The following is a 12,975-nucleotide window of genomic DNA, read 5'->3' on the forward strand; positions in this document are numbered from 1 at the left end:
AACATGGTCATGGGTTCAGTTGTGGCCAGAAGGTAAAGGAAGGACCATGGGCCTGGAATCTTGAAGAGAAAGGAGAAAAGAGAGCTTTATCTCTCTTGGGAGAGAAAGCTGATGTGATCACGCAGACTCCACCCAAACCACCAGATTTAGAAGGATTCAGGAAGAAATACCTTACTAACGGTAACCAGCTCTGACAGCTTATGGAAAGGCAGAGCCCCTCAGGTAAGATATAGAAGTCATCAAAGGGATATTTGCATAAAAAATGGCTTCCTAAAAATAAACTCCAAATCGCTTGCGATGTTTCATCTGGGGCCCTGATTACCTCTGCTACCCTCCTCTCCTCAGCCAGTAGCTCCAGCTCAAGGTCAGGTATCAAGGCGTTAGCCCTAACTCTCCTGCCTAATACCCCCTTCTCCAGAATTTTCCTTGACTGGCTCCCTTGATCTTCAGGTCCCCCCAAAGTGTTACTTCCCAATCCAGTATTCCCTTCCCACCCTAAGTCTGCTTTTATCTGACCTAATCCCCTTTTATTCCATGATGGTATTTTAGTTAATTCACAGCATCCATCACCTCACTATTTAATTAACTAATTACTTGTTAATTATTCATCAGTAGATGTAGACTTCACTAGAAGAGGAACTCTGTCCATTTCATGCATCCCTAGAAAACTGCCTGGCACGTCATTGGTAGACAATCAATACTTATCAAACAAATAAATCAAAGGATATGAACATGTCCAGTGACAGAGACACATAAGATGGAAAAGAGGGGGCATGCATATCTTGAAATGCAAGAGAATGGTCTATTAAAAGGTCAGGCAAATAAGCGTGTTCTTTCCTAAGGACTACCTAAAATAAGGTAAGATTCACATATGGCGCCCAGAGTAGAGGACCTAGGGTGCCATACCAAGGCAAGAGTGAAGAACAAAAAGCATGTTGGGATGGAGTGGAGAATTTCACCCACTTTAGCACTGGTACCAGATCAAGTGACTGCATGGCTAGTAGACTGGGCCTCTGGACTCATGTATCCTGTCTTACCACAAAGTAGGCCTGATCTTGGGAAAAGAACGGGACCTGACAGATAATAGACAAATAAGGAATCTGGACAAATAAGGAATCTGGACTCTATAAACTCACTGATTTCTCAGGTTTGTAATATTTTTTTTTCCTTTTCTATGATAATTCCAACTATGTCTTTGTCAAATTAAGAGGATGAGAACCCTTTTACAGCTTTGCTAGAAAACATCCAAATAAATATTAATGTGCCATTACCCCACTTTTTTTTTTTTTGTATTTAACATTTATTGAGCATCTACTCTGTGTCAGATGTTGAACGAGGAGATTTACATCCATTCTTTCTTTTTTTTTTTTTCCTCCACCGGGATTTATTATCTCATTTGACAAATTAGAAAGTTGAGGCTCAGAAAGGTTAAATATTTTACTAAAGGTAACACAAGAAGTAATAACAGTGTGAAGCCAAACATTCATCTCAAGGTTTCCAAAGTAACTGTCTGAAAACATTTCATCCAAAGCTTGTGAATTACAGGAGTATAGGATAGTAGCTCTTGTGTAAATATCCCAAGGCACTGGTGTTGGACTGATTCACAGTAGCTTTTAGTGAATGTTTATTGTACAAATGATATGTAGGGATAGCAGGGAATGTAGTGTTCTCTTAATGTCCAGATGTAGGGCCAGTGGCTATTTTATTTCAGGCAGTAAGACAGAACCCAAGCAGTTAAAGCAACTCAAATAGGCAACTCAGGAGAGAAAGAGAAGAAAGTGTTGGATATTTGTTTTTCTCTATTTAAGGTTATCGTCTTGCACAAATTCTTTTATATAGCATTTGGAGGTATTTTTGTGATAAATCTGCCTATGAAAGGAAATTTTATAGAAGTCACAAATTGCTGGGGATTTGCAGGGTGAGTGGCTGTTTTAAATGTCTGAGGTACAGCAAGTGAGCTTCTGAAGGCCAGAAAGAAGTTTAACAGGAAGAGGTGCTTGACAAATGGCTTGGTTTATTTTAGGTTGGCAAGGTGGCTGTGTTCCAGGGCACACTTAGATAGCATCGTGTTGCAGTATTTAACGTTCACTGCCTCATTCCTGATGCTGAGGAAATTGTCAGAGAAGTCAGATCTATCTGTCAGTGTGAGAACAAGTAGCTAAATCATGTGTGAAGGTAATAATGAACATCTGTCACCAGAGTACCCCACCCACCTCCTCCACCAGGAAAGCTCACTCATTCTGTTCATTTACCCACATAATTGATGAGTGAATAGATTAATGAATACTTCTCCAAAGCCCAGAAATTTACATAGGAATACACAATATTTCCATGTGATGATACAAAACTCCATCAGACAGACAAGCTTGTAAGGTTAGGCCCCTTTTTATAAAACAGAAGACTGAATTTAAAAGCAGGTAAGAAAATGGGGACACATCAGCCCTCTTTGTCCACTTTTTTTTCTTTTTAGCTGGTAATTTTTGAACTAGCAGGTACTGCCAGGACAAGAAAAAATAAAAGAGTGTCTTGGGCTTTGTTGTGTGAGTGAGCATCTTAGCCATGTGCAGTTTCCCAGGTGTGAGTTAGCACAAAAGCTCCATCCCCGGGGATGTGTGGTTAGTCTTAAGCTGAAACTGCAAGCTTCAGATTCATCACAATTTCTAGGTTACGTTCATCACCCAGCAGCTTGTGGATGCCTATTTCATGGGCTCCAATATTACCAAATTAACATTTGCAAATTGCTTTATAAGAGTTTTATTAGCTCTGCTTAGATGAGAGACTCAACGTTGTAATTTCCATTATTCTGATAAGGAAATCCAAACAGGGCTGAAATAAAAGCCCCTGTAATACTTTACCTACATAGTTTTATTACAAGCATGGTTAGAAGGCTTAGCTAACATTCCAAAATGCTTTCTGACTTTCATTAAGGAAAATGACTTAAATGCAAAATAAAGTGCTTGTTTACAGATGGCTCAACATGACTATGACATTTAGTTATCATGCATGTATTTTCTGAGGCCGAATGCTCTTTCAGATCAGTCAGTTAACAGAATTACTAGGAAAACATATTAACATAATAACATAAGACATACTTATCATACTACCTGTTATTCCAGAAAGGTCACAGCCACCACTAAATATCTCAGTTATATTCAAAGAATACAAAGCTTCTTTGAAGTCTAATTTTTGTTCGACTTTAAATCTGTTAAAAAAAAAAATGAAGAGGAAAAGTCTTGAAAAACCGTGCACCTTTATGCTACCAAAATGTTTTCTATAAAATGGATGACTTGGAAGAGAATATAATGTGAAATCTTTTGTTTTCATTATCCCAATTGCATTTTCTCATATATAATACCATTTTCCCCGAGCTCCCCGAGTTCTGAGGCTGCTAATAACTTGCTTCCCAGATAAATGGTTGGTGAGAAGGGGGAAGAAAATATTATACTTTTTGAAGTTGTAATTATCTAATGAAACAGGGTGAGAGTTCTAAGTTTTCAATTACTTGGCTCCTTCCCTAGAAATGTAAAGTTTCCCTCCAGCAACTACATATACTCTTTTTCACACCATCAAAGATGGCTCCTGGCATACATCCAAAATACTGTGGAAAGGGAGCAGGAGCCAACAGCCCTTGGAGAAGACTGTTGGCTACTGAAGTACAGAGAGGCATTAATAATCTATTGTTCTTCCCATCTATTGTCACAGCTGATGTGACTTCCTTCACTTTATGGACACACCTAATGTCTTCCCAACAGGTCCTGTGAAAGGGGTAAAACAGAGAAAGGAAATTAAAGATAAAAATTATAGGAGGAAAAAAATTGCTGGCCACTTCTTCCAATGCAGGGCCCTAAGTTAGGACCCTAGCTTCCACTCAAGTCTTCCAACCTCGCTTTGCCTGATGTGAAGACCTTAACCAGAGACTCTCAAAGAGTCTCTCAGGCTGATCTGTGATTCCAAGCTAACAGAACACTGACCCTCACTTTACCATTTCACTAAAAAGGAAGCAAAAAGAAAAGCTAGTACTTACCAACTTTATAGATGCCAGAAGCATCGATGTGCCTTTTAAAACCAGGTTGGAAACTTCATGAAAGAAAAAAACAGGAAGTTCTGTATATGTCTTACATCAGTGAGATTCCAGAGCAAGTCCTGCCTGAGGAGTTCAGTCTGTGAACTGATGGGCATTTGCCCCTGTGCTGTCCAGTTTGGATACAGACAAGGCTGGTCAAGGATGGAATCCTTGCTTAACTAATAGGTAGGCCCGTACCAGGAGCTAGAAATTAGCTTGAGCAGTCAGTCCGATTACATCATTGTTTCAGTTGCCAAATATTCAGCAGTCTTTTTAATTATAATTCTTGAAAACAACGAACATGATATGTCAGAAATTTACCGGGCCTGAATTACATCTTGGTAAAATACGATATACTTTTTGGAAAATATTAACTTATTCAGAGCCCTGAGTATGGGGTACAACATGGGCATTAAATTCTACCGATAGTGATTTAAAATCAGCTTCTTTCTTTTCAGTTCCAGCTAAGAAAGATAATATGCAACATGATGGGTTTGAAGTCTTCATTTTTTTTCCTGTTTTTATTACCACATTCTTTTTGACAACTAAATGGAGGATAGGCATCTAAAAGGTGGAAACTAAATGTTCTGCTTCGCCTAAAAAAAGGCTATTTTTAGTATAATAGTTTTAGGATAATGACAAGAATACTGCAAGACTTATTACAACTTTTAATAATGCCTAATTATCAGTGGAGAGTCATTTAAGCTACGGTCCTACCTGTAATATAGCCCAATGAAACCTACAGCAATAGAAACTCATTCAACCGTTTAATAAAAGTATAATCTACAGCCAATTTCTAATTAGCCATAATTACTGGAGCCACGAATAGCCAGGTGTGAAGCAGCACTTCCTTGTGTTAGACACTTAATATAGATTATAGTTTTTAATCTTCACAAAAATCTGAGAAAGTTAGTATTGCCATTAATTAAGAAAGTGGAGGATAGAGGAGGAGGATTTCCAGGCTCGGGTTCAAGATAGGACACAGAGCCGGGATTCAAATTCAGGTCCATTCCAAATCAAAGTTAATGTGCTAACCCACGTTGCCTTCTCATCAAAATATAATTTGAAGTCATAATCTCAATCAATATAGATACAGCATTCATTATGTACCTCTTCCAAATGTTGTGAGTCGTAATATTTATTTTAGATGTGGTTCATTTCCCCTTTTCCTTGACCCTCATCTAAAATTGTCAAAAGATGCATCTAAAGAAAAAAAAAGAAGCAGCAGCAAAAAGACTGGATAGACAATTAACAATTAAGTAATCATGAAATGAATATTTCAGCAGATGTAAACATTGTCTATTTGCTTAAAAGCCAACAGTTACTGCCAGGCAGGAGCACTGGGCTTGAAGCGGTTTAACATAGGTAACAGGTGCAGAAAATGAAGGAAAAAAAATTAGCATTTCCATTTTAAGATGGATCCACTCCTGGTCTGCAGGCCCTAGTGTGGATTGGTGTTGTCCCTTCCTCACCCTTTACACCCAGCACTCTTGGTTATTGACACAAAGCCTTGGATGGGTCTCCCTTGGGGTCCCTATCCTCAACATTTGAAATCCCACTCTTGGACAGTAGTGAGCCTAGATTATTATATAAGTACATGGCAGTTTCTGGTCACTTTCTAACCAATCACCTGAAGTATATTTTGTGTGTGTGTGTGTGTGTGTGTGTGTGTGTGTGTGTATCTATGTGTCTGTGTCTGTGTGTGTCTATGTATGAAATACTCCGTTAATCTCAAGGACTGACCTAAAAATACCTTCTGTCACATACAAGACATATGTGGACACTGTTTAATGTAAAGTCAAGATTCCAATTGGTATCAGTGTCCAAAAGGTTAAAGTAAGTGAACATTTTGTAATCATTACTGCAGTTAGTCATGACATTTCTATTCTCATATTCAGCTTCATTTACCCTGAGATCACTTTCTTTCACCCATACAGTTCACATTCACCTGTTTGGAGATCCAAAGCTGGCCAAAGCTGGGACTGATTTCTAGCCCAGTAAGAACATACTTCATGTCCTGTGGAAGGTGTTATCTCCTGGGCACTGCCTCTCTACAGCTCATGCTGCTCATTGTATCACGGACACTTGCTCTGTTCTGTGCTCTCCCTCATGCTTGCCTACATTACACCTGTTTTCTGACTTTCACAATGTTGGCTCTGCCATGTATTAGCTGTGTAACCACGGGCAAGGCATTCACCTGTCTGTACCTCATCTGTAATGTGCATATAAAAATTGATATTTATCAAATTTATTTGGGGGATTAAATGAGATGTGGTAAAGAGAGGCAGCATCTAGGACAGTGTTGGCACTCCAAGGGATGTTTGATATGTATTAAAATGAGTGAGAATAATAATAAAAATAATAATAGATATTGAGTACTAAAAACATTATAAACAGGATTTCATGTAACCTTCAAAATAACTCTGTGAGGCGTGTATTATCATTGTCCCATTTAACATTTAAAGAAAAATCTTAGGAAAGTTCATTAAAGTTACACAGTAAAACGGTGGCAAAGCTCTTCATCTTCAGTATTATATTCTATTTGCCATGATCTCGTCTCAACAGTTGCTAAAGGTACTGTGAGATGCCACATCAGTCAATATTTTTGAAGAATGATACTTCTCACAAAGAGGTTATTTAGTTATTACTATACTCTTGAATAGAACTGTAGTATTTAACAAGTTTAAAGACCCAGAACACCGAAAACTCATTGATAACTATGAAGCCTCCCCCAAAGAAAACAGATGTATGACGATCCATGCATACATTTGCTAATAGTGTCAAGGGCTTCAAGGACTCTCAGAAGTCTACCACAGAACTCTCTAGAAGTCCAAGGTGCCCAGCTAAGGACTGCCACAAAACAATAAGAAATCAATCTTCTCATTTTCCTGGTAAGTCAAACTTAGAACCTCAAATCAATCTATTTCTTCTTAACCCAGATCTCATCAGTCAATACTCCACTAAATGTCTTTCTACTTCACCGTTTTTTTGCTGTTCCCAATGAGTCTGTGCCCTTTAAACACTTACTACTTAGTGCCACATATAATTGCAGTGGTTTTTTAACTGATCTTTTGGGCTTCAGTCTTTCCCTCTCTAACACATCTTGAATGTCACTACTCTTCAGATTAAAGCAATAAAAGTTCATTGAACAACTACTGTTTTTCAGATGCACGCTTTGTGCTGAGGTCACAGAAAGGAAATATGCGTAGCTCTGACCTCAAGAAGTTTATTGTCCAGTGAGGGAGGTGAAATAATAATGTTAATATAACTGCTATGCAGCAATAAACATGAGATACTCGGAGAAGTTTTCCCAGCAGGGAAATGGGAAGATGTGTTACCTTGAATGGAAAGATCAGAAAAGCTTTCTAAGACCCAAACTTGGTTTTAAGGACCAATAGAAGTTATCCAGAAACATGGGGATGGCAGTGGGAAATAGGGAAAGGGTTCAGACAAGTTATCCAGCATGAACAAAGGCATTGTGACTGCCACATACTTCTCTCTAAAACACTGCCTTCATCATTCCACTATCCTACTTGGAAATTTTCAATAATTCCCCTTTCCATATGGGACTTAACCCTCTTGATTCTTCTTCTTTTTTTTTAAGTTTATTTATTTTGAGGTGGGGGGACAGAGAGAGAGTGTGTGTGCAAGTGAGGGTGGATCAGAGAGAGAGGGAGCGAATCTGTGCTGACAGCACAAAGCCTGATGCAGGGCTCGAACCCACGAACTGTGACATCATGACCTGAGCCAAAGTCGAGTCGGACATTTAGCTTGACTGAGCCACCCGGGTGCCCCTCAGTTCTTGTAAAGCCCAGTTCAAGTTCTTCCCTTTCCATAAAGCCCTTTTTTATAACTCCAGTTTCTGGTGCTCCCTTCCTTTCTCTCTCTCTCTCTCTCTCTCTCTCTCTCTCTTTCGTGAATCCCTTAGTGCTTACTGATTGGACCTTTCTTTTGATATTTACTGTGTACTGCTGTATATTGCTAGTAAATGTCTTGTACAAATCTTGCCCACTCCATCTAAGTGGTAACCATCTTATCAGTGGGGAACATGTCCATCACTTCGCATCTTTTCCAGTTCCTTGTCCATACTGGGGTCCCAATCAATCTGCTTTTGAACAGGAGATAAAATTTCTAGGAAGTAGCGAACCAATAAAACCATAAGGCTGTAAGACAGTAGTCATAAGAGCTAATTCTGTCTCCCAACACTTAGTTGGATGTTGATCAATTTATTTTTTGAGTGACTCAGTTTCCTTCTCTGTAAAATGCAAGATGTAACCAAGTCAGACTGTAGAACCACAACATTAAGTATTAAAATACTTTAAATTAGGGGCACCTGAGTGGCTTACTTGGTTGAGCATCCGACACTTGGTTTCAGCTCAGGTCATGATCTCACAATTTCCTGAGTTTGAGCCCCACATAGGGCTCTGCACTGGCTTCGTGGAATTTGCTAAGAATTCTCTCTCTACTTTCTCTTTCATCGTTATTCTTTATCTTTCTCCCTGGCTCTTTTTATCTTCTCTTTCCTCTTCTTCTCTTTCTCTCTCCTTTCTCTTTCTCTCATCTTTCGTCTTTCTCCTTTTATTCTCTTTCTCTTTGCTTTCTCTTTCTCTTCCCCTCCCCTGCTTGCACTGTCTCTGTCTCTCTCAAAATAAATAAATAAACTTAAAAAACTACTTTAAATGCCCTACAAAGTTAAAATGCTATATAAATGAAAGGTACTTCTTCATTTACCTTATTTGCATGTATAAATAATCACTTTTGCCCATACACATAATCATAAGAACATGTTCTCAGAATGTTTCTTATATAGAGACGATCTGATATATAGAAAGTGTGTGTCAGACTCTTCAATCTGAGGAATTTTGACTGCTATCATGTTTTCAGGATCCCGTATACATTTAGACAAAGTAACATGATTATTTTAGCTGCTATCCAACATGGGGTAATTCTAAAACTAGATATCTGGTATGTTACAAATAATAAACACTAGAAAGCACTCTAGCATTTTTAGTCTATATCTTATTGACCTTGATTCTAAACTAGTCATACATTAAAGAAAAAGAAATGTTTCTTAAATAGTAACTATAATCTAAATAGTCATTCACATGTTCCTTCCTAGTGTTACTAATATACAAGCATTCTTACGATTAATTTTTCTCTTGTTGGCATTTACTAAATTTTGCCACCAAAGAGGCTTTTATTTTGTGTTACATTAACAGAACTTAGCATAGTTGGTGTAATGGATTGAACTGTGCCTTCCCCCATTCATATGTTAAAGTCCTATCTCTCAGTACCTCATAGTGTGACCTTACTTAGAAATAGGGTCATTGCAGATACAATTAGTTAGGTCAAGGTCCTAATGGAATAGAGCGGCCCTTAATCCAATATCATTAGTGTCTTTATTAGAAAGGAGAATGCCATGTGAAGAGAGATAGCATATGACAATAGAGGCAAAGATTGGAATGGTGCATCTATCAGCAGAGGAACACCAAAGATTCTGGATCGCCACCAGAAACTGGGCAGAGAGGCAAGAAAGGATTCCACACAGGGGCTCCTGGGTGGCTCAGTCAGTTAAGAGTCCAACTTCAGCTCAGGTCATGATCTCACAGTTTGTGAGTTCGAGTCCAGCGTCAGGCTCTGTGCTGACAGCTCACAGCCTAGAGCCTGCTTTGGAATCTGTGTCTCCTTCTCTCTCTGCCCCTCCCCCACTTGTTCTCTGTCTCTCAAAAATAAATAAATGTAAAAAAAAATTTTTTTTTTTAAAAAGAAAGAAAAAGAAAGGATTCCACACAGTCTCGGGGAGGGTGGCTTTGCTGACACCTTGACTTTGGACGTCTAGCCTCCAGAGCTGTGAGAGAATGAATTTCTGTTGTTTTAAGCCACCTAGTTTGTGGTCATTTGTTACAACAGCCCTAGGAAACTAATACAGCTGATTAAACTATTCAGTTTTACTAAAGTCTTTAGTTACCAATTTGAAAGCATAATGGATTCATCCAGATACAAAAGAACCATGGCACTGAGTAACAAAATCTAAAATTGTCAGTCCACCCTAAAGTATTTACTCAGCCTATATGGTTTTCTCTCTCTGTACTGAACACAGATATTAAGTGGGTATTTTTTGTTGTGAGGAAATTATTCATTTGGGAGAAAATGTATGTCAGAACTTCCAATCCATGATCTTAGTGCTCAGGAAACTTAATTCAATAAATGTGCCCTCATGGACTAAAATTGTTTGTGAACTTAAATAATCAAATCATTCCTTTAATCAATCAGAAGACTCATCCTTTTGTGAAAAGTGAATGCATTTAAGATTTTTTTAAATGTTTTATTTATCTTTAAGACAGAGAGAGAGTATGAGTGGGGATGGGGCAGAGAGAGAGGGAGACACAGAATCAGAAGTAGGCTCCAGGCTCCAAGCTCTGAGCTGTCAGCACAGAGCCCAACGCGGGGCTTGAACTCACAAACTGTGAGATTGTGACCTGAGCTGAAGTCGGACGCTCAACCGACTGAGCACCCGGGTGCCCCAAAAGTGAACGTATTTTAAATGTAATGTTGTATTAATGTGATTGAATAATTAATAACAAAATTTTCAATATTGTGAATTTAAAACACTCATTTTATCTCTCTAGAGAGGTTTCCAAGAAAATGGTTGATGTTCTATCTTTCATTATGCTGCACATATGGGAAAGTTTCAACAGGATCCTCACAGGGAATGAATTAAAGTGTAATTGGAAAGTTGAATTCTGGGTTTTGAGGTATTTAAAATTAGATAAAGGGAAATAACATAGAATTGGTTTCTTTGAAATTATTTATATAATTTAATTCAACAATATTCATTTAGCACATACTATATACTATGAAATGCTCCAAGGACTATGGAAACCAAAATGACGGAGACATAATCTCCTGTTCCAGAGCTCACATTTTAATAGGATACACAAGAATGTGAGCAAGAGATGGAAATGTAATGTAATAAGTGTTATAATATAAATTTGTATAAAATGTTCTAGAAATAAAGATAAGGGATGGTTGAGTCTATGTGAGCATGTTGGGGAAATGTACACTGAAAAGTTAATTGTGAGGGGAAGATGAAGGATGAATGAGAATTTCCTGGGTAGATACCATGGAGAAGGGCCTGCCAGACAGAGGGGACAGGTGTAAGAGAGACTGAGAAGTCAGAGAAGACTTTCTACTTTGGTACTGGCTGGGCAGTGATCTTAACAAAGAAAGAAAAATAGTCATCACTTATTTAACATCTTCTATTTGCCAGACTTTGTGTTATGAATATAATTATGTAATGAGGTACTATAATTGAAACTTTAAAAAAAATTTTTAAAAATCTTTGGTGCCTGGAATTTATTTGAGAAAAGGGAGGGAGTACAACTGCCATTTAATGTTTCTGCTTTCATATCACCAAAGATCTACATTCACGTTTAAGACAAAGTGTTTATTTGTTTGGGAAAAGCAACATGATGAAATTTCCATTATGCAAATAGAACCAGTGGGATGGAAATAGTGAAGTTTGAAATGATGAGGGTATAATTTATTCTACATGGTATGAAAAGGTATCCACTGAAGGTCAGAATCTGCTATTGTCAATTCTGATCATGACTGGGAATCTGGCCTCAGAGATGGGAGAAAATCTGTGCTTCTTTCTGCTGGGAAAAGTTGGAGGACTCCAACTGCTGGGTTGGAGGGAGATGAAAAAGACTCTGGGTGAGGGTGGGTTCTGGTACCATGACAGCGGTAGGCTAAGGTCAGCAGTGGACAGGAGAAGACTCCCTGGTTACAAGACATGGCTTGGACTCCAGAACACTCTTCCCTGGCACCTGGTTTTTAAATTACTTTCCACCTTAGAAGCCTCTTTTGTTAACATAAAGCTGTCAGTAAAATTTGGCTAAACATTGAAGTTGTTCTTGTATTAGTTTGCCAAGGGCTACCTCAACAAATTACCACAAAGTAGGTGGCTTAAACAACAGAAACTTATTGTTTCATAATTGTAGAGGTCTAAAATTAAGGTGTGGGTAGCATTGGTTCTTTCTGAGGACTATGAGGGAGAAGTCTGTTCTAGGCCTCTCTCCTCAGCCTGTAGATGGCCATCTTCTCCCTCTGTCTCTTCATGTAGCCTTCCTGCTTTGTGTATCTCTCTATCCAAATTTCTCCTTTTCATAAGGACTCCAGCCGTGCTGGATTAGGGTCCACCCTAATAACTTCACTTTAACTTGATTACCTCTGTGAAGACTGCCACCAAACAAGGTCACACATTTTGGGGGGAGTGGAAGTTAAGACTTCAACGTATGAATCAGGAAGGACATAACTCAAACCCATAACCGTTTTTCTTGGAGGAATCAAAAGAGAAGTCTGTGTCACACTATGAGAGAAGTTGTATGAGAAGTGTGGCCAGTTTGGAGAAGCTGATAATAAGACCAAAGAGTCTGCTGTCCAGAATGTAGTAGCCTGGGTGGAATTGTCGTCTGGGCAGCATTCTTATGAAGATTCCTAAAATGTTGGAGAAGGGAATTCTGAAAAAAGCCTGTATTTGCTGTTGCCAACTGAGTTTGAAACTTATGCATTATTATCTAGGCATTTGTTAACTAGGCTGATGATGCTGGGGCCACTTTGGCTACAAGTGTCATTATTCCAATTTCATACTAATAAAACCACAACTCAGGACAGCTGATGACTCTCCTAAGACACCACTGTAGTACAAGGCATGAACAATTTTCAAACTCAGTGTTTTTGGCCCCAAACAGTGATCTTTCCAAAGGAAAAAGAGAGAGAGAAAAATAAATTTGAAAATAAATAAGTTAATCCCCCAAACTGTTATTAGAAGATAAACGGTCACATCACTTTATCTCCAATGTTTCACACATAATAGGAGCAAAAACAAAACAAAACAAGCAAACAAACAA

The 12,975-nt window shown here is 38.4% G+C and overlaps 1 protein-coding gene across 3 annotated transcripts in view; it reads right to left on the reverse strand.

The window, feature by feature from the left end:
* SERPINI2 (serpin family I member 2) overlaps nucleotides 1–12,975 on the reverse strand; it is a 41,499-nt gene that overhangs the window by 16,470 nt on the left and 12,054 nt on the right. For all 3 annotated transcript variants that reach the window (XR_004344083.1, XM_032594697.1, XM_030328721.2), the window contains exon 6: nucleotides 3,105–3,202. Coding sequence is in view for 2 of the 3 variants with exons in the window: in XM_032594697.1 (XP_032450588.1) it covers nucleotides 3,105–3,202 (98 nt within the window). In the remaining variant the exon portion in view is untranslated. The remainder of the gene's footprint in view (nucleotides 1–3,104; nucleotides 3,203–12,975) is intronic.

This window comes from Lynx canadensis, chromosome C2, assembly GCF_007474595.2.
Source record: "Lynx canadensis isolate LIC74 chromosome C2, mLynCan4.pri.v2, whole genome shotgun sequence".
NCBI classification, from domain to species: domain Eukaryota; kingdom Metazoa; phylum Chordata; class Mammalia; order Carnivora; family Felidae; genus Lynx; species Lynx canadensis.